Source organism: Pantherophis guttatus, chromosome 17 (genome assembly GCF_059756535.1).
Source record: "Pantherophis guttatus breed Tessera chromosome 17, ASM5975653v1, whole genome shotgun sequence".
Lineage (NCBI taxonomy): Eukaryota > Metazoa > Chordata > Lepidosauria > Squamata > Colubridae > Pantherophis > Pantherophis guttatus.
The window spans coordinates 2,396,731-2,424,456 of NC_142079.1; the positions used below are offsets into that span (position 1 = coordinate 2,396,731).

The following is a 27,726-nucleotide window of genomic DNA, read 5'->3' on the forward strand; positions in this document are numbered from 1 at the left end:
GAGTTTGGCTACAGCGTTTCATTAGGTAGATAACTCTGCAATAAGAACAGGTGAGGAAGAAGTGACTCTAGTTCTGGAAAGATTTTGGCATGCACGCGGGGGGAGGGGGGGCGCTCGGAAGAGGGAGGGAGGGGAGGTGCAGCCCGGCCCTCTGCTGACCGCCGAGAGTCCCCTCCAAGCGCCCGGGTTCAAACAGTCCGATCCGTCCCCGAATGCTTGCGAACCATTTTGCTTCCATTCACCTGGTCCACAGCCAGCGTCTCCACCTCGGGCGGCTGGGGCTGGGCGGGAGGGACGTGGTGGATGCGGTGGGCCACCCCAACGTGGCTCTTGTGTTGCCTCTCCCGGGCCGGGCTGTGGGGCTCGGACGAAGTGCGCTCGGACGGGATGGGTGGGATGACTAAAGGCCTCTCTTTCAGAAGGTGCAGCTCGGTGGATTCCCTGGCCAGTAAGAAGGGCGTGGGGTCAGGCATGGCATCCACCGGCTCCCGCAGCAGCAGCTTACGGCTATCCGAGCCTAATCGGTAGGCCTCCTCAAATTCGGGGTTGAGCGGCGTGGACAGGCTCTTCTTCATCCGGCGTCGCGGAGTTTCCGGAAGCTTCTCTTTGGGAGGAGCGGGTTTGTAGCCGGAGAGCACGGGGCTTCCGGACGGAGAGCTGTCCGACGTCCCGCTGGAGCTCATGAGTTTTTTCTTGGTGGCGTGGAGCTGGGAGGTCAGGTAGGCGATGGTGCCGGCCCGTTGCTCCAGTTCGCTGGAGAGCATGTTCAATTTATGGCTTTTCATCTTTAACTCTTCCAAGTATTTCTTCTCCCGCTCCTTGATGGTGTTCTCCAGCACCGCGATCATGGCATTTTTCTGCTCAAGCTCTTTCAATAATTCGTTGTTTTCCATCTCCTTTGCTTTGAGCTGGGCCTCCAGCTCTTCGCATTTCCTTCTGAGCTCTTCGCTCCTCGAAATCCCATTTTCTGAAAGAGGGAGGAGAGAGAAGGAGGGTTTTTATTTTTCAAAAGGGGATTCAAGACCGACATTCCACAAAGCGAGCCGAGAAGCAGAACGGTTTTCTCGCGTCGGTCGCTGGGAAAAAAAACATGGCAGGCGAACTGCCTTCCCTGTAAAAACACCGCCCGAGGTTGCCGGCAAGGAAATGCAGAAGAAAATAAAGGAATTTGATTTAAAACTCGGACGTCACATAAAAACCGCAGCAATGAAAATGCCCCTTCCACAACGTTTGAAGAATACCTTAAGTACGGAAGGAGGGTTATACGCGGATACGTTCAGATGCCTCACCTGTCAAGTCTGAACTTTTGAGAGTCAACTCGTAGGTCAGATCTGAAAAACAGACAAGAGTTAGGATATTGTTGAAACTCACTCTCGGCTGAATCTTCCTGGGGAAACCGGGCAACTCATAAACGAAACCCAGAGAACATTTTAACGGGCCTTTCTGGAAAACTAACGCCACTTTATGACCGTTGACTTGCAGAGTGACCAATCTCCACGCTGGGAAACCTACTTTATTTACATGGCACTTTTATCCACTTAAGGGACACGGTGGCTCAGTGGCTAAGAGGCTGAGCTTGTCGATCGAAAGGTCGGCAGTTCAGCGGTTCGAATCCCTGGTGCCGCGTAACGGGGTGAGCTCCCGTGACTTGTCCCAGCTTCTGCCAACCTAGCAGTTCGAAAGCAGGTAAAAAAATGCAAGTAGGAAAATAGGGACCATCTTTGGTGGGAAGGGAACAGCGTTCCGTGTGCCTTTGGCATTGAGTCATGCCGGTCACATGACCACGGAGACGTCTTCGGACAGCGCTGGCTCTTCGGCTTTGAAACGGAGATGAGCACCGTCCCCTAAAGTCGGGAATGACTAGCACAAATGTGCGAGGAGAACTTTTACCTTTTTCCCTTTCTCCACTTATCTGTAAATGCTATCAGCAGGCAACAGAAGTTCCCTCTGCCCCCAAATCTGGACACATCAGCCAAGCCAAAGAATTAAAAAATATATGTTATCCGCCCAGTGTGTTCTCTTGCAAGATGGGGGGGACTTCAACTCCCAGAATTCCCCAGCCAGCAAAGACAGGCAGTCCTCGACTTAACAACAGCTCCTTTAGTGACCAAAGCTAACAAACGCACCGAAAAAGGTGACTTAACGACCGTTTTTCACAGTTACGACCTTTGCAGCATCCCCATGATCCAAATTCAGGCGCTTGGCAACCGACTCGTCTTTATGACGGTTGCAGTTGTCCTGGGATCACGGGATTCCCCCTGACAAGCAAAGTCAAAGGGAGAGCTGGATTCACTTAACAACCGGGTCGCTAACCTATATCGAGTGCAGCGATTGTCTTAACGACGGCAGCCGGAAAGGTCGTAACACAGGGCTGAAAAACTCCCTGAGCCAACGTCTCGCTTAGCGATGGCAATGTTGGGTTCAATTGTGGCCGTAAGTCGAGGACTACCTGTACATTGAGGAGCCCTGTTTCCCCAAGCCATCTTTTCCTTTTCTCCCGGTACCTGTGCAGTGTTGCTGCAGGCGGCGGATCTCGGTGTGCAGCCCCTTGAGGGTATCTGCGTGCTGCCTCTGGAGGAAAAGCAAATTCTTTTGGGCGCTGTGCAGCTGGTTTTCCAGGTTCGATGCTGCCATCCTGGCATCCAGCAAATCTGGAGGGAGGGAAAGAAAAGGGAGGGAAGGAGAGAGGGAAGGAAGGAGGGAGCGCACCTTTAGATGACACAGAAGGTATCGCTTGGCGAGGAGGAGGAAGAAGAGATCAAAACGAAGCCGGGGGGGGTTGAAGGGTGGGGGGGGGAGAGACGATCGGCGCCACCCTACGAAAAGGCTAGCGAAGGCCGCATCAGCCACCTGCCGGGGTCCACGGAGAGCCCGAAAGTTGGAAATTGGGAAGGATCCTTCTCTTCATTTACCATCACTGATATTTTCAGTTGGAGCTCACCACCTGTAGAACTCTCCACCTGCTTGGGATAGCTGTGTGGTCATAATGGGTGAGAGGGAGGGGAGGGGAGAGGAGGGGAGAGAGGGGGAAGATGCCACCGGGTGGTCTTCAGTTGGATCCACGTATTTATGGAATTGGCATCAGAGAGACTTTGGAGTGGGGTTCGAAGAAGGAAATCGGCTGCCCAGGAGCCCTTGGGAGTTCTCGTCTCCTCATCCTCAGAAGACCGAACGAACATTCATCAGACCAGCAAATTCTGCCCTCAAGGAATGCCCAACGCCTGCAAGGAACTGAAGAGGCTCCTTCGGATGAGAAGCGAAACATTTTCAAGGGAACAACCAACCCCCACCCCAAGAAAGTCTGGTTGCCTTTTTGGAAAAAGCACCCCTGGGACAACCATGGTTTGGATGATTGAGAATCTCCATAGACACCTGCAAAGAAGTTTCTGGAACGGAGGACTTCTGAGTTTGGACGTCAACATCACTGTTACCACCAGGGAGTGGATGTTATAGTTCCAGCGATTCCCTAACAGGTGTCCTTGAATGCGAGGATGGAGAAACCCAAGGACACTGGGGTACTACCACCTGAGCTGCCCAAACCACCTCCAAAGCCAGCTTAGATGCCACCAGCCTGATGGAGATCTCGGATCAACCCATGATAATCCTTCCTTTCAACAACAGAGACCGAAGATCAACGGAGGATGGTTTAGAGCGTTGGCTAAACCATGATACTCCCAAAGGTTTTGAGCCGCGTCCATCAAGACTAAGGAGACCTCCATCAAGAGGGCATTTTGAAGCCAAGGACGTGGTTCTCCACAGAGGAACACGAGATCTGGAAGGCGTTAGAACAGCCCTTAACAGAACAGTAACAGTAGCAGAGTTGGAAGGGGCCTTGGAGGTCTTCTAGTCCAAGCAGGAGAGCCTATACCATTTCAGGCAAACGGTTGTCCAATCTCTTCTTAAAAACCTCTACTGTTCCTGGGAAGGAAAGCTATGGCAAATCTAGATAGCTTGCTAAAAAGCAGAGACACCACCCTGGCAACAAAAGTGCGTATAGTCCAGGCTATGGTTTTCCCATTTGCAATGGATGGCTGGGAAAGTTGGACCATAAGGAAGTCTGAGAAGGCCAAAGAATGGAGGCCTTTGAACTCTGGTGCTGGAGAAGACTCCTGCGAGTCCCTAGGACTGCAAGGAGATCCAACCGGTCAGTCCTAGAGGAGGTCAACCCTGACTGCTCTTGAGAAGGCCAGATTCTGAAGAGGAAACTCAAATCCTTTGGCCGCCTAATGAGAAGGAAGGAAGGACTCCCTGGAGAAGAGCCGAATGCTGGGAACGATGGAGGGCAAAAGAAGAAGAAGGGGACGGCAGAGAACGAGGTGGCCGGATAGAGTCACTGAAGCAGTCGGCGTGAGCTTCAATGGACTCCAGAGGATGGTGGAGGACAGGAAGGCCTGGAGGAGCATTGTCCATGGGGTCGCGATCGGTCGGACACGATTTCGCAACTAACAACAACAACTGTTGGAGGATAAGCAGTTTTACTGGTTAATTGTTAATTTCACTAGTTAATTGTTCCCACTGTTAGGAATTTTCTCCTTAGTTCTAGGTTGCTTCTCCCCTTGGTTAATCTCCATCCATCACTTCTTGTCCTGCTTTCAGGTGCTTTGAAAAATAGATGGAAACCCCCCCCCCCCTCTTCTTTGTGGCAGCCCCTGAGGTATTGGAAGACGGCTAGCATGTCACCCCAAGTGAAGATCCTGGGCCGAAGGGAGAAATGGGTTCTCCGAAGAGAAACCCCCCTCCCCTGTTTTTTTCCAGACCCTCAAGGTCTCCTCCCTCGTAGACATTTCTCAGTGACATTATGTGTCTGGGAGAAGCAGCCTCATCTGCAGATGTCTTACTGATGCCTTACTGAATATTCCCCTCTGCCCCCACCCCACCCCTAAAAAAATAAAAATAAAAATCAGGTGACAAAGCACAGCATGGTGTGACTCGCCCATCGGAGTGGCTCTGAAGCTGGAGGGAAGGGAAGCAATCTGCTTTATGCAAGTCATATGATCTCAATTTTTAAAATTGATTCTCAGCGAAGTATAAAAGATGTTCCTTGGCAGACCGGTGACTTCATCCATTATCTCGGCAACGTTTCCAGGACACCCTGCTGCCCAGCTCTCCCTTCTCTGCGCCTGGAAATGGTTAACTAATGAATCTTGTAGGAATTTAATGTAGGTCGATGCTGACTTTTCTACTTCAGCTCTTTCTCTCCGTCCGAGGCCAACTTGGAAGGTGTAGGAGAACTCAAGGTTATTCCCTGTGGTTTTATTTTTCTTTGCAAAAGCCCAGAGTTTGCAGGGAAGAGGAGCCATTAATATTTACTGCTGCCCCGCCCAGGGTCAGGAAACCTGGACAAATTCTACAGAATGCTACAGGATCAGCTCTGGCCTTGAGGGTTGTCTTTCGAAATTTGGCTGCAGCAGCCGCCAAAAAAGATAACACGATCCTTGCTTGGTGGCATAAATATCTACAGACCCCTCGCATCCTGGACATAAACTGTTTCAACTCCTACCCTCAAAATGACGCTATAGAGCACCGAGACACAAGGACAGTTTTTTCCCGAATGCCATCCCTCTGCTAAACAAATAATTCCCTCAACACTGTCAAACTATTCACTAAGTCTGCATGACTATTAATCTTCTCATCGTTCCTATCACCCATCTCCTCCCACTTATGACTGTATGACTAACTTTGTTGCTTGTATCCTTACAATTTATACTGATAGTTTCCTGATTGCTTATTTGTACCCTATGACTATCAACAAGCGTTGTACCTTATGATTCTTGATGAACGTATCTTTTCTTTTATGTACACTGAGAGCAGATGCACCAAAGACAAATTCCTGGTGTGTCCAATCACACTTGGCCAATAAAAAATTCTATTTCTATTTCTATTCTATTTATTTTATTCTATTCTGTTCTAAACAGAGGCAAATCATGTGAAGTGTTAGTACCGTTTTATAAAGCCTTAGGAAGGCCCCACCTGGAATTCCGCATCCAGTTTTGGTCACCACATTACAAAAAAAAAAAAAAAAAAGAGGTTGAGAATTTGGAAAAAGTGCAGAGAAGAGCAACAAAGAGACAAAAAGCACATGAAGAAAGGTTGCAGGATTTGAGCACGGCCAGTCTAGAGAAAAAGAAGGACTAAGGGTGACATGATGGCAGTATCTCATTATTTTAAGGGCTGCCCCAAAGAAGAGGGGGTCAAGCTATTCTCCAAAGCACCAGAAGGCAGGACAAGAAGCAACGGATGGAAACTAATCCTGGAGAGAAGCAACCTGGAACTAAGGAGAAACTTCCTAGCAGTGAGGACAATTAACTTGCCTTCAGAAGTTGTGGGAGCTTCATCACTGGAGGCTTTTAAGCAGAGACTGGACAGCCATTTGTCTCAAATTGTATAGGGTTGGACTAGAAGACCTCCAAGGTCCCTTCCAGCTCTATTCTGAATTGAATTGTACTCAAAATGTTCTCAATCGTGGCAACTTGAGATGTCTGAACCAGAATTGACCTCAAGTGTTGAGAAGCACTGATCTAGGGACTCTACCTTCCAGCCTGGAAAACATAGATGGGGTTGTTTTGCTTGCCATCTAATCACCGCCATTATCGGTCCCTCTCTAATTAGCTCAATTGCCAAGGATGAAAGAAGCATCTCAGTTGCAGGAGTCATAAACTAAAGAACTCATAAACTTGCGCGGGACTAGAGAAAACACAAAGAACAAGGGCTGAAGTCTGCAATAGCATAGCCTTCGTTCAGGATGATTCAGGGTGACACGATAGCTGTCTTCCAATACTTGAAGGGCTGCCCCAACGAAGAGGGGGGCCGCCTTATTCACCAACGCAACTATAGGCAAGACAAGAAGCAACGGATGGAAATTAACCTAGGAGAGAAGCAACCTAGAACGAAGGAGAAATTTCCTGACAGTGAGAAGAATTAACCGGCGGAACGACTTGCCTCCAGAAGTTGTAAGTGCTCCATCACTGGAGGCTTTTAAGAAGAAACCGGACAGCCATTTATCAGAAACTGCATAGATCTCCTGCACAAGAGCGAGGGGTCGGACTACATGACCTCCAAGCCCCCTTCCAACTCTATCACTGTTAACTGAATTGTGCAGATCCAGAGAAATGGACAAAGTTAAAGTCGTGAGACAAACTGAGGTGGCCAGCATCCAGATAGACACACACACACATACACACACACACGATGGTAAGAAGTCTCGACATTCCGGCTCTTTCCAAAAGCTGTAATAAATGATCCTGAGACCGACTGTCCTCTTTTTTTGGGGGGGGGAATGCGAAGGCTGGTTCCATCACACCCGCATCCTCTTCTCCCATCCTAATTTTCCAGACAAGGCTGCTCTGGTTCGCTTCCAGCCGACCTGCGGGAATGTCTCGGCCCTTAATGTCTCTGCAGTGTTATTTTTAGCTCCCTGTGACAAGGCAGTGATGGAGCAGGAAAGGGAGAACAATTAAGAGGACATCGTCAGTCGCACACAGACAAAAGGATGAGCTAATCTCGCCTGCTTTTTTCCCCCCAAACACTTTCTGGAAATACGGACAAGCCCCACGATTACCCATCCCTGGTGGGCCACGGCTCCCAAGCTGGCAGCTCCCAACACGGCGTTGGTGGCGACTTGCCACCCACTTATAGCATAGTGCAGACAAGATTTTGGCAAAGGCCGACAAACTGGGCTATTCGGCAGAATCCTCCGTCAGTCCATTCATTTTACTTTCCCCCGTCCTTCCACCACCCAAAACTGCAACAGTGGGAACAGGAGGACCTTCGCTTTGAAAGCGTTTAAAAATCGCCTTCCCGATCATAAAAAAGGGAGAGAGAGAGGAGTTTTCCCATCAATTCCAGCTTTAGGAGAGAGACGTTACAAATCAAAATGGCCCAACGGAGAGAAAAACTCTCCTTTTTAAGGGTCTCTTGATGATCACGATGTACAAAACGAATCAACAAGTCCAGTTAAGCAAGGACAGGGAAGTGGCCGACAGTCTAGACCTAATGTTGCTGTTAAGACTGCCGGACCCCACCCAGATCTCCAGAACCATCACTTAACCAAGATGGGCAGCTTTAGAAATCAAATAATAACCGCCCCGTGGTAGCAAACGGGCTAATGGAAATAAGACTGTAATGCACAACAGCTTTCCAGAGCTGAGCCTTGGAAAGCCGAGATGCGATGCTTAGCAAGACCCAGCTGCAAAATAATCATAATATTTTTTTTTTGACTGTGCATTGCAGTAAAAGACCAAACCTCTTTGGAAGAGGAAGAGAGCAAAGTTTAGCCTCCAGCTCTTACGCGAAACAGTCCCCCTTTTACGGAGACCCTAAACTGAGAGCCACAGACTCCGTTCTAATTCATCCAATCCAAAACCGCAGGCCTAAAATACACCAGCTTGGCGTTTCATACGGCTGGGCAGTGCCCCACGCCACCCACGAGTCTTGCGTGAATGCCGATGGGTGCGCTCGCTGTTAATTACTCGCTGAAATATTAGTTGCTTCACACAAACAAGTGGTGACACCATCTGGCTTCATCCAATTAAATATAAAATCACCTTAAAGGTGGCACAAAGTTCACCGGCATTGCCGACACTTGGAGACACACTTACTTACACGCTTTTAAGGCCAGACTTCTGCAAGAAATGTCCTCTTTTTTAACGCCATCTTCTAACTTTCTGGAAGTTTGTAAGCTTCATCCCTCTCCTATCGAGAAAGGGGCTTCCTCTAGAGGAAGATCTGCGCATTTATTCCTGCTGTGGGTGCAGTTTCCTGTCCTTTACAACCTCACAAAAGAGCGGAGTTTGGTTTCAGCCACCTGGACTCACAACTGCCTGTCTACCATTCAGCACTTCGTAGCCATGATATTTAAGTTGGACCGGCTTAAAAAAAAAGTAACAGCCTTTGAGAAGAAAAAAAGGTTCAAACGATGCATTCAAAAGATGATTCATAAAAACTTCCAGGCTGAATAGAGAGTTAACATTTCATGTTTTTATGGCACCCCTAACTTTACGCAGGCAACCCCCTCCCTCAAGGCACGGCTGCCTAATTTTTCCCCAAAAGACTCCCCAAAAACTACCATGACAAAGGAAAGAAGCCCCCCCACCCCGCCCTCCATGCCGTTCAGTTTTCCAAGTAAAGCCTCACAATTTGGATCCCGAGACACCCACCGGATCCGATGCTCCCAAATGCGCAGCCTTTCCACTAAAAATGAATAAAACAAAAATTAAAACCACCGTTAAAAAGTAGCCCATCGACAAACTCACCCCCTTTACACGTGCATTCTCAAAAATCTCCTGCTCCCCAAGGATTTACACTCCCCACCCCAAAAAGCCCCCCTCCCCGAGGATGGGAGACGTCGCGGTCCATTCAGCACCCCGCCGAGCTGCGGTGTTACCCCCGGAGTGAAATCTTGCTGCGTAAGAAGGAAGCGAAAGGAAAGCCGTTTTCGTCTGCACACGTATCACACACACATTTTACCCCCCCCCAAAAAAAGACGCGGTCTCTTTTTTTTTTTTCCACCTGCAATGCAGGCAAGGAACTTAAGGATCCACCCTTGGACTTTCCAAGCCCCCCCTTTACACCACCACTTTTCCTTAAATTACCCGTTTCCATCGCATTGCTAAAGGCTCAGCAACCCACCACCCCACTCCCGGCGCAGTTCACACATTTCCCATCCAGTGGTTAACAAAAACGGGGAGGAGACCCTCCCATCCCGGCGAATGTCCCACCTTCGGCTGGAGAAGCATGTAGGATATCAGACAGCCAGACAGCTAGCTAGCTTGTGAGATGGAAGGGGTGGGGGGAGGAGAGACAAGAGGGAGGGGCAGCATCCTAGCGAGAAGCTGGACTTGGTCTGTTTGCTATCATTTCCAGGAGGGTGAAGGGCCTGCGCTGAGACTGGAGCATCGCAACCATGCCACAATCTTCCCACCTTGCGTCTTGGCCGGTCCGCACACGCTGCAAAGGAAAATGTGTTTGCATGCGGTGTGTGTTAAGGGGAGGGGTCCTCGTCGCCTCCACACCCTCTGTGGCTGCCCTTCGGAAGCCTCCCTTTCTCTAAAGTGAAAACCAGACTGATTCTTCCAAGTAAAAGGAGACTTTTTAAATAAATAAATAAATAAAAAACAGCAGCGAACACCACAATTCTATTCCGCAGGCAGGTTTCGAAGCCAGAGGGAAAGGTGGAGGGTGAAATTAGATTTAATACAGGAGGTCCTCGGCTTACGAACACAATGGAGCCTAACATTTATGTTGTTAAGGGAGACATTTGTGAAGTGCGTTTCGCCCCCCCCCTTTTTTTAAATTTGATTTATATGCCGCCCTTCTCCAGAGACTCAGGGCGGCTTACAATGCGCTAAGCAATAGCCTTCATTCTTTTGTATATTTATACAAAATCAGCTTATTGCCCCCACAAACTGGGTCCTCAATTTACCTACCTTAGAAAGGATGGAAGGCTGAGTCAACCTTGAGCCTGGTGAGATTCGAACCCTGCAGTAATTGCAGGCAGCTGGTCTTAATAAGCTTAATAACAGGGTGCCTTAAACCCCTGTACTACCAAGGCTCTTTTATGACCTTGCTTGCCGCTTGTTGCAGCTGTTATGTTAATCACGGGGTTGTTAAATGAATCTGGCTTCCCCAGATTCAGAAGGACGCAAAAGGGGAATCATGGGACACACACACACCAGGATGCTGCAACGGTCATAAATATGAGTCATTTGCCAAGCATCCGAATTTTGATCACGTGACGGCGGGGATGCTGCCACGGGTCATTAAGTGCTGTCGTCGTTTTGAACGGTCACTAAATGACCCGTTGTAAGTCGAGGACTACCTGTACACAGATAAGAGATGATAGTTAAATAGAGAGATAGGGATAGGCAGACACATAGGGATGATAGACAGAGATAAGATAGAGCAGATGATACCTAGGGGTGATAGATATGGATAGATGATAGAGACGATAGTTAGAGATAATAGATAAATGATAAATGATAGATAGATAGATGATAGATGAGATATAGATAGATAGATAGATGATAGATAATGATAGATGAGATATAGATTGATGATAGATTGATAGATGATAGATGATAGATAAGAGATTGATAGATGATAGATGATAATGATAGATAGATGAGATATAGATTGATGATTGATAGATGATAGATAAGATAGATTGATAGATGATAGTTTGATAGGATAGATAAGACAGATTGATAGATGATAGATAAGAGATTGATAGATGATAGATAGATGATAATGATAGATAATAGATGAGATATATAGATTGATGATAGATGATAGACAAAGAGATATGATAGATGAGATATAGATTGATGATAGATTGATAGATAGAAGATAGATGATAGAGATGATAGATAGATAATTAATAGACAAATTATGATAGATGAAAGATAGATAATAGATTGATAGATGATGATAGATGATAGATAATATAGACAGACAGACATAGATAGATAGATAATGATAGATTGATGATCGATAGATGATAGATAATGATATGGTAGATAGATAGATAGATAGATAGATAGATAGATAGATAGATAGATAGATAGACAGGCTACTCACTAAGTTCTTTAGAGAGTGGGGGACACTCTCCTTCAGTGAGGGTCTCCCTGAAAGTCATTCCATGGGGGGAAACCACCCATCTTCCATGGGGTGGGGGTGGGGGCTCCTCTCAGCCTTCCCAGAGGGAGACCTCTCTCTCTAATTGGGGAGGGGTCTCCCCCTGTAGGAAAACACGCCCCCTCCCTCCTCCTACAGCTCCCTCACCCTCTTGAGGCGCGGGGGGGGGGAGCTCCCCTTCCTCTGTATTTCAAGCAGGTTGGGTTGGGGTCCCTTCCCAGCGCCCCCCACCCCCCCCAGGGCTGAAATGGGAGGGGTGAGTCATCCAAAGCCCCCCTCCCGTCCCCTTCCCCCCCTCCTCTGCGCGGTGCATGATGGGAAGGACCTGCGTGGGGTGGGGGTGGGGGGGTTCTGATACTCACCCGCCGCCGCCGATGCTCCCCCCGCCCCGCTCCGGTCCTGCCGGGGGGAGGGAGGCCGAGGGGAGGGGGCGCTGCTCCCCAATGGGAGCGACGAGGCGGAGGGAGGGAGGGGAGGAGGGGGACGGGGGTGACGTCGAGGGCAGGGGAACTGCGCAGGCGCGGAGGCTCAGGTGCAGCCGCGGCGAAACAGCTGCCGCGTTGCCACGGCAACCGGCTGGGCGCTTCCCCTGGTAGCGGTTGCCGAGTTTTTTTTTTTTTTTTATTTCCTCCCCGTCCTTTCCGTTGACGGCTCCGCCCACTCGGGGGCGGGGCCTCGGGGGCGGGGCGTTCCATAGCTCGGGGGCGTGGAAAGAGGAGCTGTGCGGAAGTTCAACCGGTGCAGTTTCACCCCTTTAGCAGACAGGAAGGCCAGGAAGCAATAATAATAATAATAATAATAATAATAATAATAATAATAATAATAATAATAATAATAATAATAATAATAATAATAATAATCTATTGACCTAATAGCAGCATATAAGTATATTAATTGCACGTTAGGTCATATAGTTATTATAGTTGTTATAATAATCAGATAATATATACAATAGCATATTTTATATACTATTATATTTTATATACTATTTATCTTATAGACTTTTATATACTATTTATTTTATATACTATTATATTTATATACTAGTATATTTTATATACTATTATTTTAAATATATAATTATAGTCAGTGATAATTTATAATACATAATGATTTAATGTGATTAATGTACTATATGTACATTATACTAAATTATAAATTTGCAGCCAAACGAAACTTCCTAACAACTCAAAACCCTCAATTAAACGGGCATTTATTTTATTTTTTTCTCGAGGGAAAGAATCCATTGCTGATCCGAAATCCGACAAGTGGGAGCACAGGTCCCATCATCCACAGACAGCGCAGGCTGCAGCTGGGATGATTGGCTTTATATGACGAAGCAAAGAAACAGACCAACTCATAAAGTCTCTTTTTTATTGGCGTTCTGCAAATAAACATCCGGGCAGGATCAAAAGTCCCCCGATCCTCGTTTTCACAATCGATAAATGAAAGAAATGGGCTTGATGGTAGCCCAGCAAATTGGAAAATCACTGAAGGATATTTTGAAGATGATCAGCGGTTCTCAACCTTGGCAACTTGAAGACGGGTGGACTTCAAAACTCCCAGAATTCCCCAGCCAGCATGAATTCTGGGAACTGAAGTCCACCCCTCGCCGACTGAGGAATTCTGGGAATTGAAGTCCTCCCATTTTAAACACACCAGTCAGGATTAGGAGTAGCTGAAACTGGCAAATTGTTGGCAATAAAAATCCAACCTCAATTTAACTCCAGTTTTTATGATGGGTTCGTGATACGAAACCTGGTTTGGAGACAGAAGATGCCAACATGGACACCTGGCTATGAGAAACTCCTGCAAAATTCAGGGTGGGGTCTCTGTCTCTCTTTACCAAGATTTTCAGCCCAGATCTGGAACCCCTAATGGTAGAACCGGTCACCGTCCAAGGCTCAAGAAAACTCACCAATCTAATCATCAATCCATTAGAATAGAGCTGGAAGGGACCTCAGAGGTCTTCTAGTCCAGCCCCTTGCTCAAGCCGGAGACCCTATACTATTTCAGACGGGGGGCTGCCCAATCTCTTCTTAAAATCCTTCAGTGATGGAGCACCCACAAATCTCAGGAAATGTCCTTTGAAGGACATAGGATGAGATGGCCACCACCACTCTCTGACTTTCAGCTCCGGCTTTTAAAAGCAATGATTGTAAATATCAATTCTGACGCAGCAGATCTGAAGGCTGGATCCATTTAGGGGTCAGAGAGGCAGAGGAGACGTTGCCAGCCCCGAAGATAATTTCATTATCTGGCAATGATCGAGAATGCATTAAGCCGACTGCTCCTGTAAAAGTGGAAAGCCAGCTAAAGGGGGAAAAAAATGGAAGGAGGCCATTCTTATAGATTTGGGAAAGGGAGGGAGGAAGGGAGGGAAGGAAGAGGGAAAAGAGGGAGGAAGGAACGAAAGAAAAGGAAAGAAGGAAGGGATAAGGGAGAGAATGCAAGGAAAGAAGAACGGAATAAAGGAGAAGGAAGGACGGAAGGGAGAGAATGCAAGGAAGGAAGGATTTAAGAGAAGGAAAGGAAGGAAGGAAGGATTTAAGAGAAAAGGGAAGGAAGGAAGGAAGGATTTAAGAGGAAGGAAGGAAGGGAGAAGGGAGAGAAGGAAAGGAAGGAAGGAAGGATTTAAGAGAGAAAGGAAGGAAGAAGAGAGAAGGAAAGGAAGGAAAGAAGGATTTAAGAGAGAGAAGGAAAGGAAGGAAAGAAGGATTTAAGAGAGAGAAGGAAAGGAAAGAAGGAAGGATTTAAGAGGAAGGAAGGAAGGAGGAACGGAGAGAAGGAAAGGAAAGAAGGATGGATTTAGAGAGAAGGAAAGGAAGGAAGAAAGAAGGGAGAGAAGGAAAGGAAGGAAGGAAGGATTTAAGAGAGAAGGGAAGGAAGGAAGGAAGGAAAGGAAGGAAGGAAGGATTTAAGAGAGAGAAGGAAAGGAAGGAAGAAGGAAGGAAAGAAGGAAAGATAAATGGAAAGTGAGTGGCCCCGAAAAATGAAAGGAGTCATTTCCTCCAATCGGAGAAGAGGAGGCGTGGCCGGGACAGAGCATTAACGAATGGACAGATGGAGCGGGAGGGGGCGGGTCTGTTTGCAGAGATGGCTCTTTGGAGAAAACGAAAGGAAAGCTGCTCCTCCATTGGCCGTCGCCTAGCACCGGCGTTAGGAAGAGCGATTGGTTCAGAGGCGAGGGCGTGGCCAGCCGCGCCCCTTTTAATAACCGGTGGAGCTTCGACTCCCAGAAATTCCTGTGACGCGAACTCTCGGGAGGCGCCTGGGTCTCGCGAGATGTTCCGCAGCGCGCGAAATGCGCCCGGGAGCCGCTGCTTTGGCCGACCAGGATGGCGCTGAGGAGAGGAGGAGGAGGAGGAGGAGGAAGAGGAGGCGGCTGGAGGCGCCGGTGGGCTGCGGAGCCCCCGGCAGAAGACGGCGAGAGGGAGACCCCGCGGTGAGGACCCCCCCCCGCCCCTCTCAGCTGGGCCTCGGTACAGGCGGTCCTCGGACTTACGACCACGATTTTACGTTACTAAGCGAGACACGGGTGAAGGGAGCTTTTTAACCCGTTGTTAAGTGAATCTCTGCAGTCCTTAACTTGGTGACACGGTTGTTAAAGCGAATCCAGGTTTCTCCCCCATTGAATTTTGCTTGCCGGAAGGTCGCAAAACGTGACTCTCGTCGTAAATACGAGTCGGTCGGGCCGAGCATCTGAATTTTACGATCCCGTGACCCTGGGGAATGGAGCCAATGGTTGTTAAGTGTGAAAAAAAAAAACGGTCCTAAGTCACTTTTTCCACCTCCCCTCCACCCGGTGCCGTCATAACTTCGAACGGTCACTAAACAGATCGTTGTGAGTCGAGGGCGGCTCTGTATTCCTTTCGACGTGCCTCGATTTGAAATAGGTGGTTAACTGCCGTTCGAGGCGCTTTGTGGATGGACGTGTGATTGGGCAGCTTTTCCAGGTGCTCGTGTAGGTGGTCCTCGACTTGCAACGGTTCATTTAGTGGCCATTCAAAGTTACGACGGGACTGAAAAAAAGTGACTTGGGAACGTTTTTCATACTTGGGACCGTCGCAGCATCTTCACGGTCATGTGAGTTACATTCGGATGCTTCACAGCCGACTCACATTTATGACGGTTGCAGAGTCCCGGGGGAGTCACATGAACTCGTTTTGCGACCTTCTGCCAAGCAAAGTCAATGGGGAAACCAGATTCGCTTAACAACCAGGTTACTGATTTAAGAACTTGCAGTGATTCGCTTAACAACACTGGCGAAAAAGTTGTAAAATGGGGCCAAAACTCACTTAAAACAAATTTCTCCCTTAACAAGGATACATTTTGGGCTCAATTGTGGTCGTAAGTTGAGGAATGCCTGTATATCCTGCCTTAGCTACCACCATTTACCTAGTGGTTTGCCGAACAAGCCCTTTTTCAGGGTTAGGGTGTTGGCTTCTCAGTTGGGTCGAAATATTTTCCTTTTCTGCCACAGGGATGAGGGCTCCTCCTCCGTCTCGGCGCTTCGGCGTTTAGAGCGCAGCCAGTGGACGGACAAAATCGATGCGCTGTTTGGGTTTGAGAGGATGAAGGAGCCCGCGGAAAGGACGGGATGGCTGATCAACATGCACCCGGTAGGAACCTCCGTCTTTCCCTTTATTTATTTATTATGATTGTAATTTGTGACCTTTCCAGCCAGTTTCCAATAAAAACCATCAGTTGGATCCACTTCATCATGGTGATTCACTTAATGACTGCCGTAAAAATGGTTATAAGCAGGGTGGATTTGATTTACCGTATTTTTCGGAGTATAAGACTCTCCGGACTATAAGACGCATCTATCTTTTTTGGGGAGGAAAACAAGAAAAAGAAATCTGCCTCTGCCTCCCAGCAATTTTGTCTCGTTGCAGCAAACAGACTACTTTACTTTCATTTTCATTTTCAGCATAGCTTGGTTAGCACAAGAAAAAAAAAATCTGCTCCCAGCAATTTACCTCCTTGCAGCAAGCAGCAAAGGCTCCCGCAAAACAGCTGAAAGCAAAACAGCTGAGAGTCAGGAGGCCGATCCAATCAACTTGTGCTAATTAGGCTATGCTGAAGCTGAAAGGAGCTGTTTCTTCTTGCTGCTTGCTGCAAGGAGGTAACTGCTGGGAGGCAGAGGCCAAAGGGTGGGGGCCAGTGGGTGGGCGGGGCTACATTCGGTGTATAAGACGCACCTAAATTTTCACCCCCTTTTAGGGGAGGAAAGGTGCCTCTTATACACCAAAAAATACGGTAAATCAAGTTGTGGTTTAAATCACTAGTAAAAAGGCTTGGTTTAAATCAACTCGATTTAAATCATAATTTTTAAAGAGCAACTGTCATCTCTGTCCCGCAGTGGCTCCTCCTCTGACCTGCTATTGACTCGCCGAGAGTCCCAATATTGCAGAATATACAACCTCATGCTACATCACTAAGCTCCATTTCATGCTGAATAAACTAAATTGTTAATGTATCTTAAATAGAAAACTATATTTGGATAGATTTTTACTCCAAAAGCATTTTATTAAAATAAATTTGATAAAAATAAAAAAAATCCAATTTAAATCAAAAAATCTGATTATTATTTTTTTAAAAAAATCATTGATTTTTATCCACCCTGGTTATAAACCATGTACTTTATGACTGCATCAACTTACAACCAATTCCAATCACAATTATGGTTGTAAGTAAATGACTAGATGCATTACAATACCGTGACTAAAGGCTTCAGATTATCTTTTAAATATTTTTCAGTTTCAGAACTTCAAGGATTAGCATCCTTGCCTGGAGCCTCCGTTTTCTCACACGTCCAATTTAGTTCTTTGGGGCAAAAAAATGTTATTGAGCACATTGAACTGATGGCTCCTAATTGTAGAATAGTATGTTAGGAGAACGTGATTTTCTAATTAAATGGCTTTGGTAACCTTGTTTCCTTTAGACAGAGATTTTGGATGAAGATAAACGCTTGGTCAGTGCTGTGGATTATTATTTCATTCAGGAGGATGGAAGTAGATTTAAGGTCAGTAGTGTCTTTTAAACTGGACCTTTTAAAAGTGATATTTATCCATGGGCACATTTTAAAAGTACTGCTTGAAGTTGGGAGGAAGATATACGATGAACGGGATTGTAGCACATACATGTTAATACATGATACGTAATAATACATAATGCAGGTTGAAATAAGTGTCCTGGACTATATTGTCTGGAAATTATACTGTGTCTCACCTAGGGACATAGACAACTTATTACTCCAGTTAATCAATAAATTAATAAATACAATCACCTATAAAATCTGTGTGGATCGATCTTTCTGGTATCAACTCAAAGCATTCCTTGTCTGCTCTGGGCAGGAAAGTGGGGAGGACTGACGGAGCAGTTCTGCAGCCAAGTACAAAAGCACATTCCACGCAAAACTTGTTCAAGGTTGTATCTCAGATTACCAGAGCTGGCATATGAGGCGTAGTTTCTACAGCCCGCGAAAGTGCCTGGTTGGAGAATGTGATTTATGACACAGACTGAGAGGAGGGGCAGAGTTGACTTTACCCGGGAAGTTGCTGACATGTTGCTCCTAATAAATAACTGGATTTCTTTTGAAACTTGGCTCGAGGCTTATGAGTTAATTAGGGCATCTCTCGGGACCCAAACATCTGGCTTCTCTTGTTGTTTTATCATTTACTAAACACTTTTCTATTTTCAATGCAAAAACGTTTCCCATTTTATAGATGGAATAGGCAAAGAAACATTGGTCTCTGGAGCGTAGCTTAGGTTAAACTGGTAAGAAAGAAACATGACCTATTTGTAAAACATTGGAAGCTCAGCTTGTTTATTTTGTGTTCTCTCCTAGGTGGCTTTGCCCTATAGACCATACTTCTACATTGCAGCCCAAAAGGTTAGTCTGATCTACATTTGCAACATTTGGGTTTCAAGCCTTAAGTTGTTCGGACTTCGGTCCACTGTAATATCTCTCTTTGAGTAGACTTTGAATATTCAATACTTCAATACTACAATACTCATTTGTGACTGTATCTTAGAAGTAGTAAATTGTAAGTAAGAAGTTGTTCCTTAACTGCGATATACGATCATATGTGCTAGTGCCTTATATACTGAGAGGTTTGTATGGCTAAGAGGCTGAGCTTGTCGATTGAAAGGTCGGCAGTTCAGCGGTTCGAATCCCTAGCACCATGTAACGGGGTGAGCTCCCGTGACTTGTCCCAGCTTCTGCCAACCTAGCAGTTCGAAAGAAGGTAAAAAATGCAAGTAGAAAAATAGGGACCATCTTTGGTGGGAAGGGAACAGCGTTCCGTACGCCTTTGGCGTTGAGTCATGCCGGCCACGTGACCATGGAGACGTCTTCGGACAGCGCTGGCTCTTCGGCTTTGAAACGGAGATGGGCACCGCCCCCTAGAATCGGGAATGTCTAGCACAGATGTGCGAGGGGAACCTTTACCTTACACACACATACATACAGCATATATTAGGACTTTTCAAGAACATTATTAACAATGAAAAACTTTTCCTGAAAGTTTGCTCACCATCAGTTGCATCAGGGTGATGGATGTGCTTCAAGGAAACAGTAGCTAGAGAAAGTCAGCTCATCATTCCTTCGTCCTTTGCAGATGTACAGACAATTTCTTACAAGCGCTTCTTCTCAGGTAGAATTTGAATAGCAGTAGAAATAAGTTCTCCTGAAACCATTTAATATAAAGTGTCTTTTTAGGGTTGTGACCGAGAAGTATCATCCTTCCTTTCCAAGAAATTCCAGGGGAAAATAGCAAAATTGGAAATCGTACCCAAAGAGGATCTGGACTTGGTGAGAAATGGATTCAACAAGATTATTTTAATAGGATGGCAGCTTTACCTAAAGATGTAGCGTGATAATCCCTGATCCGTTTTGTTTTTGTTATATTTTTGAGGGACGTGAACAGGAAATGAGAATATTCCATGAGAAACTGTTGTGGTTGTCCCTATATACCACTCTTGTGCCTCCACCACTCTGCCAGTGGGTCTACTGATCGTGAACACAGCAAACGCTGTTTTTTGAATGTAGGAAGACCAGATGTTTTTGGCATCTGCAAGTTAAGATACCAAGAATCATGTGGCAGATGTTGGCGAAAGGCTTTTGCCACAGAGATAAGAGAATCGCTACTAGTTAACAAAAAGAATGAGGATGGGCCTGTAACAAAATAGTAACATCTATGTTTTTGATCCAATGTTGCTGTTCTGACCTAAACTTCCTTAGAAAGTTTACAGCACAAACTTAGTCCTGGCAAATCTCTTTAATTCAAACAGCTGTGAATTATTGTCCTTCCCAGTCCGAAAAGCTCATCAAACAGTCTTTCAGGGGAATGTTTATAAACACCCACCTTATCTCCCTTGGAATGCTGCCAGAGAAGTAGTTGCCACACGCAGGACAAGGCCAAACTTAGCACGGAGTCAAACAGGGATTTTCCACAGCTTTTACCGACCAGATGAAGTAATTGCTTCCTGCAAAAGCTCACGTCCCGTTCGCCTCTCTTTTATGTCTTATGGGAGGGGTCAATCATCTCCAAGCCTTACTCTCAAGTCGACCCTGTTTTCTTAATTGTTCCTGTCTCCTGGTAGCTCTGTGCATGTGCACACTGGGAACAGGCTCACGCTGTTCTTCTGCCTTGCTGATGTTAGACTCTGGAGACTCCGGAGGCAGCAAAGAACTACCAGATGGCCTTGGTCCCCTCTCTGCCTCTGACTTAGAGCCCTTGTCCGAGCCTTCCCCAGACTCCAGGATTGGCCCATGTTCCTCCCCAGCCTCCTCACTGTCCGACTCTGCTGCCAGCTCCACAGGCTGCCAGCGGACCACAATAGCCCTAACCTGATTTGCTTCAGCTACTGTATTTTTAAAAACCTCCTTCTGTACTCCATTTGGTGACCTTAATTGCTTCGATCCCATGATCCATGCATCTCTATGAATCAATCTCTCAAAAGTTTGACTCTGGTCTTTTTTTTTTTTTTTTGTTTTAGCCCAATCACCTGGTTGGCCTGAAACGAAGTTATATCAAGCTTTCTTTCAACACCGTGGACGACCTGATAAAAGTCCGCAGGGAGATTACCCCTGCGGTCAAGAAGAACAGAGAACGGGACCAAGCTTTGGACACTTACACCACCCTGCTGACTAGGTAAGGTAGTCCACGAATAGTCCAAGCTCTAAGCACATAGCACTTACAAGAGCATCCGGAATAACGATTCCTATAATCTTCTCAGTTGTCCTCACCACTCTGCTTTTTTTTCTAGTGCTCTCACTGGGCACAGTCTGAACCATGAGGAGGAACCCTCCAAGAAGACTGCAGACCAGATGGACAACATCATAGATATGCGGGAATATGACGTGCCCTACCACATCCGTCTGTCCATCGATCTGAAGATTCACGTGGTGAGTTGTTTTAAGTTAGTAACCCGGTTGTTAAGTGACTCTGGCTTCCTCGTTGACTTTGCTTCTCAGATGGTTTGTTTTGTTTGTTTGTTTGTTTTGTTTATTAGATTTGTATACCGCCCTACTCCCGAAGGACTCAGGGCGGTGAACAGCCATGAAATAAAACATATCAATACAAAATTTAAAATAGAAATAAAACAAGTTAGATAAATTTGGCTGAACCATATTTAAAACCCCAATAATTTAAAACCAAATTTAAAATTTGGTTGCCAAAGTTGATCCCATGACCCCAGGACACCGCAGCTGTTCGTAAATATGTAGTGTCTGAATTTTGATCATGTGACTCTGGGGATGCTGCAATGGTCATAAGTGTGAAAAATGTCACTTTTTTTTCAATACCGTTGTAACTTCGAATGGCCCCTAAATGAACTATTGTCGAGGACTATCCTTAGTAGAGTGAATAGAGGCTAGGACCAAATTCCATCTCAATGTCATCATCTTAATTCTGGGCCTAAGGCTTCCCGTTGATTGCTTTCCTGCATATGTTACAATGCTTTTGCTAGATCTTATATTTGAGGCTGATTTTAACCGTGTTGTTGTAACGTAGGTACTGAAGAGTCAATGCAAAATGCTTGCCATCTACCTCTGTTCGTCCTTTGGCTGTATTGTTTAAATTATTAAAAGGGACCAATTGTTTTAAACATCTTAATCGTGTTTGGTCCTCTTTATTCTTTGACAGGCTCACTGGTACAACGTTCACCACCGGGGCAGCAGTTTTCCTCCTGAGATTATTCGACGGGATGACATGGTGGAACGGCCCGTGAGTATCTCTGCAGAGGCTCTCCAGAAACCTTTCTAAAATCCCTAGGCCTTGAAACATTGGCCTTGTTTGCGTGGAGCGAGCCTTCTCTCAAATCCCTGACTTTTTTAAAAAAAAATATTGTTGTTATTATTCCTTCTAGGATCCTGTGGTTCTTGCCTTTGACATTGAGACTACAAAACTCCCTTTAAAATTTCCTGACGCAGAAACCGACCAGATCATGATGATCTCCTACATGATTGATGGCCAGGTGATTTATTATCCCTGTAATTTAGTCTTGAGGTCGCAGGACATGCAAAAAAATAAAAAAAAAGTGCCATTTAGAACGTGGGTCTCCAACCTTGGCAACTTTAAGACTTGTGGACTTCAACACCCAGAGTTTACAGCCTTACAGCTATTAAATCATCATTGCCCTAACAGTATTTGTCAAAGGAGGTTTGCAAACTCCACTGCAGAAGAAAGATGCTTACAGGGCTGGCCAGCATCCTTGTGTATGGCATCCTTTTAAAACCCCGTTCTCTTACGTGGCTCAGGATTTGGTCCAATATAACGACTAGAATCCCATAGAAAAGGAGAATAAGAATGAGACTGCTACTAACTCGGCTCTGAAAGAAGCCATGATGGGGTAGAGGAATTGCAGACTTTTCTGGCCAGAAAGGTTTGAAATTTGGAGTGGGAGCCCCTTCTCTTCTTTTCCTGCGATTGTTTTCTTCGATCAGCTGATCCTGTTCTCCCCTCTTGCTTGAGTTTATTGGCTCGAATGGTTCACAGAAGCCCAGCTTCCTTCCTTGTTTAGATCACGGGGTCCCCAACTTCTGGGCTGCGGCCCACTAAGGGGCCATGAGACCTTTGCAACCGGGCTGCGGGAAATGGGCAAGAACACACGCTCGCACATGTGTATGCTGCTCATGGGAATGTGGCTACACGCATCTGTGCTCGCTGGCGAGGCGCTTGTGCAGAAGCATCCCCTCTCACAAAGGTGCTTTTTTTTCAAGAGGCAACTGAATTTTTCTTTGAAGAGGTCACACTTCTCATCCACGAAGCTTCTTCAGTTCTCAGTTCAGTTCTTCGGAGCGGAAGAAGCTTCTTGGATGAGAAGCGAGACCTCTTCAAAGAAAAACCGGAAAGTCCAGCTGCCTCTTGGGAAAAAAAGCCCCTTTGGGACAACTGTGACCTAGATGACTGAGAATCTCCATAGACATCCCCTCCCTCCCACCCCCTCACTCAGCCCCGCCGCTGATCCGCAAAGCTGGAAGGTTTGGGGACCTCTGGTTTAGATGGTGATGCACGCGTCAAATGAGAATGAAGAAAGGATGGAAGGGGTACCAGACCCCGAGGTTGCGCTGTTCCAAATTAACATCTTAAAAGGACGACCTGCTGATCAGACTTTCAGTGGCATCTCTTTCTCCTTGTGTGGCTCAGGGCTACTTGATCACAAACCGGGAGATTGTCTCGGAAGACATAGAAGACTTCGAATTCACTCCCAAACCCGAGTATGAGGGTCCATTCTGCGTATTCAACGAACCTGATGAGGTAAGCTTTCTTTTTCTTTTTCTTTTTTCCTTATCCTTACATCTGTAAATTAAATTGAATGGCTACTTAACTACGCAAGTCAGTTTTTGACGAAATATCGTTAACCTATTTGACGATGTACGATAGATGATAGATAGATAGATAGATAGATAGATAGATAGATAGATATAGATGATTGATAGATTATAGATAGATGATTGATAGATATTCTATAGATGATAGACGGATAGATGATTGATAGATGATGGATAGATATTGATAGATGATTGATAGAGATATTCTATAGATGGATAGATGATTGATAGATAGATATTGATAGATGATTGATAGATAGAGATATTCTATAGATGATAGATGGATAGATAGATATTGATAGATACTGATAGATTCTATAGATAGATGATAGATAGATATTGATAGATACCGATAGATTCGATAGATAAATAGATAGATAGATAGATGGATAGATAGATAGATGGATAGATGGATTCTATAGATGATAGATGATTCATAGATATTGATAGATGATAGATGATTGATAGATTCTATAGATAGATGATTGATAGATAGGTGATAGATAGATTGATAGATTGATAGAGATAGATAGATATTGATAGATGATAGATTGATAGATGATAGATAGATAGATAGATAGATAGATAGATAGATAGATAGATAGATATTGATAGATGACAGACAGACAGACAGACAGACAGACAGACAGACAGACAGACAGACCGACCCACCCAGCTTTGGCTTACAAGGGCAACGCTTTAGAATAATAAGCTACTGGAGCATATATTAGTAATTGAGATTTTATTTTCTAGTCAGCCAAGTAGGGGGTTTATAATAAAAAATGTGAAGTATAGAATAGCAGTTACTTGGCCAATAGTTGTGAATGGCGGTTCTACAGGTTTAGTGGCTGCTCATGTAATTGTAATAAATGTGGCTACTAAAGTTCAGAATATGAGTTGTATTAGTGGGCGGAAGGTTATAGATCGTATATGTGAGGTGTGTGTAAATGGTATTGTTATTAAGATAGTTACTGATATTACAAGAGCTACGGTTCCTCCTAGTTTATTTGGGATTGACCGTAGAATGCCATAAGCAAATAGGAAGTATCACTCTGGTTTAATGTGTTGTGGTGTTACTAGTGAGTTGGCTTTTGAGAAGTTTTCTGGGTCATTAAAGATATTTGGGGTGAATGATATAATGATAAATAGTGCGGTTATTATAATAGTGAGTATTAGTATATCTTTATGGGAGTGGTACGGGTGGAATGGAATTTTGTCAATGTCTGAGTTTGTTCCTAATGGGTTGCTGGAGCCCTCTGTGTGTAATAGCATGATGTGAATTGAAGATATTGAGATAATAGTGAATGGAAGGATAAAGTGTAGAGCAAAGAATCGGGTTAGAGTTGGGTCATTAATTGAGAATCCGCCTCAGAGCCAATTGGTTAGTGCTGTGCCAATATATGGTACGGCTGTTAATAGATTTGTGATTACTGTTGCTGCTCAGAATGATATTTGTCCTCATGGTAGGACATAGCCAAAGAAGGCTGTTGCTATGAGGATAATTAGGAGTATGGTTCCTGATAGTCAAACATTTTTATTTAGGAAAGACCCGTAGTATAGTCCACGTGCGATGTGGATGTAGATGCAGATAAAAAATATAGATGCGCCAATTGCATGGAGGTTTTGTATAATTCATCCGTAGGGCACATCTCGTGTAATGTGTACAATGGATGAAAAGGCGAGATTAATATTAGCTGTATACTGGATTGCTAGGAAGAAGCCGGTTATGGTTTGTAGGGCTAAGCAGGTTAGTAGTATAGATCCAAAGTTTCATCAAGTTGAAATATTGGATCCTACTGGTAGGAGGTTAAATAGTATAAGTATATGTTGGTTGGACATTTTTGTAGTTGATTTACAACAGTGGTTTTTCATACCGCAGGTCGGTCGGTCGGTCGGTCGGTCGGTCGGTCTGTCGGTCGGTCGGTCTGTCTGTCTGTCTGTCATACCGCAGGTCGGTCGGTCGGTCGGTCGGTCGGTCTGTCAGTCATACCGCAGGTCGGTCTGTCTGTCTGTCGGTCGGTCGGTCTGTCGGTCGGTCGGTCTGTCTGTCATACCGCAGGTCGGTCGGTCGGTCTGTCGGTCGGTCGGTCTGTCTGTCTGTCATACCGCTGGTCGGTCGGTCTGTCTGTCTGTCATACCGCAGGTCGGTCGGTCGGTCTGTCGGTCGGTCGGTCGGTCGGTCGGTCTGTCTGTCATACCGCAGGTCGGTCGGTCGGTCTGTCGGTCGGCCGGTCTGTCTGTCTGTCATACCGCAGGTCGGTCGGTCGGTCGGTCTGTCTGTCTGTCTGTCATACCGCAGGTCGGTCGGTCGGTCGGTCGGTCGGTCGGTCTGTCGGTCGGTCTGTCTGTCGGTCGGTCGGTCGGTCTGTCTGTCTGTCATACCGCAGGTCGGTCGGTCGGTCGGTCGGTCGGTCTGTCTGTCGGTCTGTCTGTCTGTCTGTCTGTCTGTCTGTCTGTCTGTCATACCGCAGGTCGGTCGGTCGGTCGGTCGGTCGGTCGGTCGGTCTGTCGGTCTGTCTGTCTGTCGGTCTGTCTGTCTGTCTGTCTGTCTGTCTGTCTGTCTGTCTGTCATACCGCAGGTCGGTCGGTCGGTCGGTCGGTCGGTCTGTCAGTCATACCGCAGGTCGGTCTGTCTGTCTGTCGGTCGGTCGGTCTGTCGGTCGGTCGGTCTGTCTGTCATACCGCAGGTCGGTCGGTCGGTCGGTCGGTCGGTCGGTCGGTCTGTCTGTCTGTCATACCGCCGGTCGGTCGGTCTGTCTGTCTGTCATACCGCAGGTCGGTCGGTCGGTCTGTCGGTCGGTCGGTCGGTCGGTCTGTCTGTCTGTCATACCGCAGGTCGGTCGGTCGGTCTGTCGGTCGGCCGGTCTGTCTGTCTGTCATACCGCAGGTCGGTCGGTCGGTCGGTCGGTCTGTCTGTCTGTCTGTCATACCGCAGGTCGGTCGGTCGGTCGGTCGGTCGGTCTGTCGGTCGGTCGGTCGGTCTGTCTGTCGGTCGGTCGGTCGGTCGGTCGGTCGGTCTGTCTGTCTGTCATACCGCAGGTCGGTCGGTCGGTCGGTCGGTCGGTCTGTCGGTCTGTCTGTCGGTCTGTCTGTCTGTCTGTCTGTCTGTCTGTCTGTCTGTCATACCGCAGGTCGGTCGGTCGGTCGGTCGGTCGGTCGGTCGGTCGGTCGGTCGGTCGGTCGGTCGGTCGGTCTGTCTGTCTGTCTGTCTGTCTGTCTGTCTGTCTGTCTGTCTGTCTGTCTGTCTGTCTGTCTGTCTGTCTGTCTGTCTGTCTGTCTGTCTGTCTGTCTGTCTGTCTGTCTGTCTGTCTGTCTGTCTGTCTGTCTGTCTGTCTGTCTGTCTGTCTTAGCCCCTCCAAGTATAAATGGTTTCTGAGGCTCAGAAACAGCCAGACATAGTTATTTCCACATGAATCATAACAGTCTCTAAATGCCCCACTTTCTTCTCTACCTTTTTTTTTTTTTTTTTTTAATCAGGCTCATCTTATCCAGCGGTGGTTTGAACACGTTCAAGAAACCAAGCCAACTATCATGGTGACCTACAACGGAGACTTCTTTGACTGGTGAGAATCAGACCTTATAAAGTCTGCTATCTATACCTACATAATCAGAGCTGGAGATATACCTAGCCCAAGTAATCCTTTGGTCCAGAGAAAGAAACAGGCTCTAAAAGCCAAGTGGAATCTAAGCCTGCGAGCTCATCCGTCCTTATTTACTAAAAAAAGGGCATCATCCTTGCACAAGAGAAACAAATTTGCATGTTGACTATTTAAAAAAAAAATCTTGAGGATAGAAAGAACATCCAAAATACGTCCACTTAACCTGGAGTGCTTCTTGACTGCTTAGTGGCATGTATTCCTATGGAAAAGGAAACGGAATATTGTGGAATTTTGGGGATTGAACCTGAAGGCATAGAGCAGGGGTCCTCAAACTACAGCCCGTGGGCCGGATACGGCCTTTCGAAGCCATTAATCTGGCCCGCTTGGGACCACGAGGCTACCCCACCCACGAGGAGGCCAAAAATGGGACGCGCAGAGACCTCAGGAGGCCAAACATGGGCCTGTTTTTGGCCTCCAGAGGGAAGGAGGGAGAGAGAGAAACACACACACACACACACACACACACACACACACACACACAAAGTCCCTCACACACTGCAAGGCAGCCACATCCCTTCACTAACCTGCTTTCCACCCCACCCACCCCCAAGAGCCATAACAAATTAAAAGTTTATTTTTTGTGTATTGTTTACT

General features: G+C 46.4%; 2 protein-coding genes across 8 annotated transcripts in view; one reads left to right on the forward strand and one right to left on the reverse strand.

The window, feature by feature from the left end:
• Positions 1-3: 3 nt before the first annotated feature.
• CCDC92 (coiled-coil domain containing 92) lies at positions 4-12,291 on the reverse strand. Of its 7 annotated transcripts, none has more exons than XM_087880408.1 (5): positions 11,994-12,146; positions 9,920-9,945; positions 2,505-2,651; positions 1,290-1,331; positions 4-967 (listed from the first exon to the last, which is right to left on the reverse strand). In XM_087880408.1, the coding sequence occupies exons 3-5, from the start codon at positions 2,632-2,634 to the stop codon at positions 189-191; spliced, it is 951 nt and encodes a 316-aa protein (XP_087736534.1). In that variant the 5' UTR covers positions 2,635-2,651; positions 9,920-9,945; positions 11,994-12,146; the 3' UTR covers positions 4-188. The 7 variants fall into 7 exon arrangements, with proteins under 7 accessions (XP_087736534.1, XP_087736530.1, XP_034284584.1 ...); XM_087880404.1 differs by having other exon boundaries at positions 9,717-9,945; positions 11,994-12,143; XM_034428693.2 differs by lacking the exon at positions 9,920-9,945 and having other exon boundaries at positions 11,994-12,291.
• A 2,570-nt stretch (positions 12,292-14,861) lies between these two features.
• Positions 14,862-27,726, forward strand: part of POLE (DNA polymerase epsilon, catalytic subunit) — a 51,564-nt gene continuing 38,699 nt past the window's right edge. Inside the window, exons 1-11 of the mRNA XM_060691873.2 lie at positions 14,862-15,076; positions 16,115-16,253; positions 17,579-17,659; positions 18,485-18,529; positions 19,358-19,450; positions 20,638-20,792; positions 20,908-21,046; positions 21,786-21,866; positions 22,009-22,116; positions 23,289-23,399; positions 26,951-27,036. Coding sequence (XP_060547856.2) covers positions 14,970-15,076; positions 16,115-16,253; positions 17,579-17,659; positions 18,485-18,529; positions 19,358-19,450; positions 20,638-20,792; positions 20,908-21,046; positions 21,786-21,866; positions 22,009-22,116; positions 23,289-23,399; positions 26,951-27,036 — 1,145 coding nt within the window. The 5' untranslated portion in view covers positions 14,862-14,969. The remainder of the gene's footprint in view (positions 15,077-16,114; positions 16,254-17,578; positions 17,660-18,484; positions 18,530-19,357; positions 19,451-20,637; positions 20,793-20,907; positions 21,047-21,785; positions 21,867-22,008; positions 22,117-23,288; positions 23,400-26,950; positions 27,037-27,726) is intronic.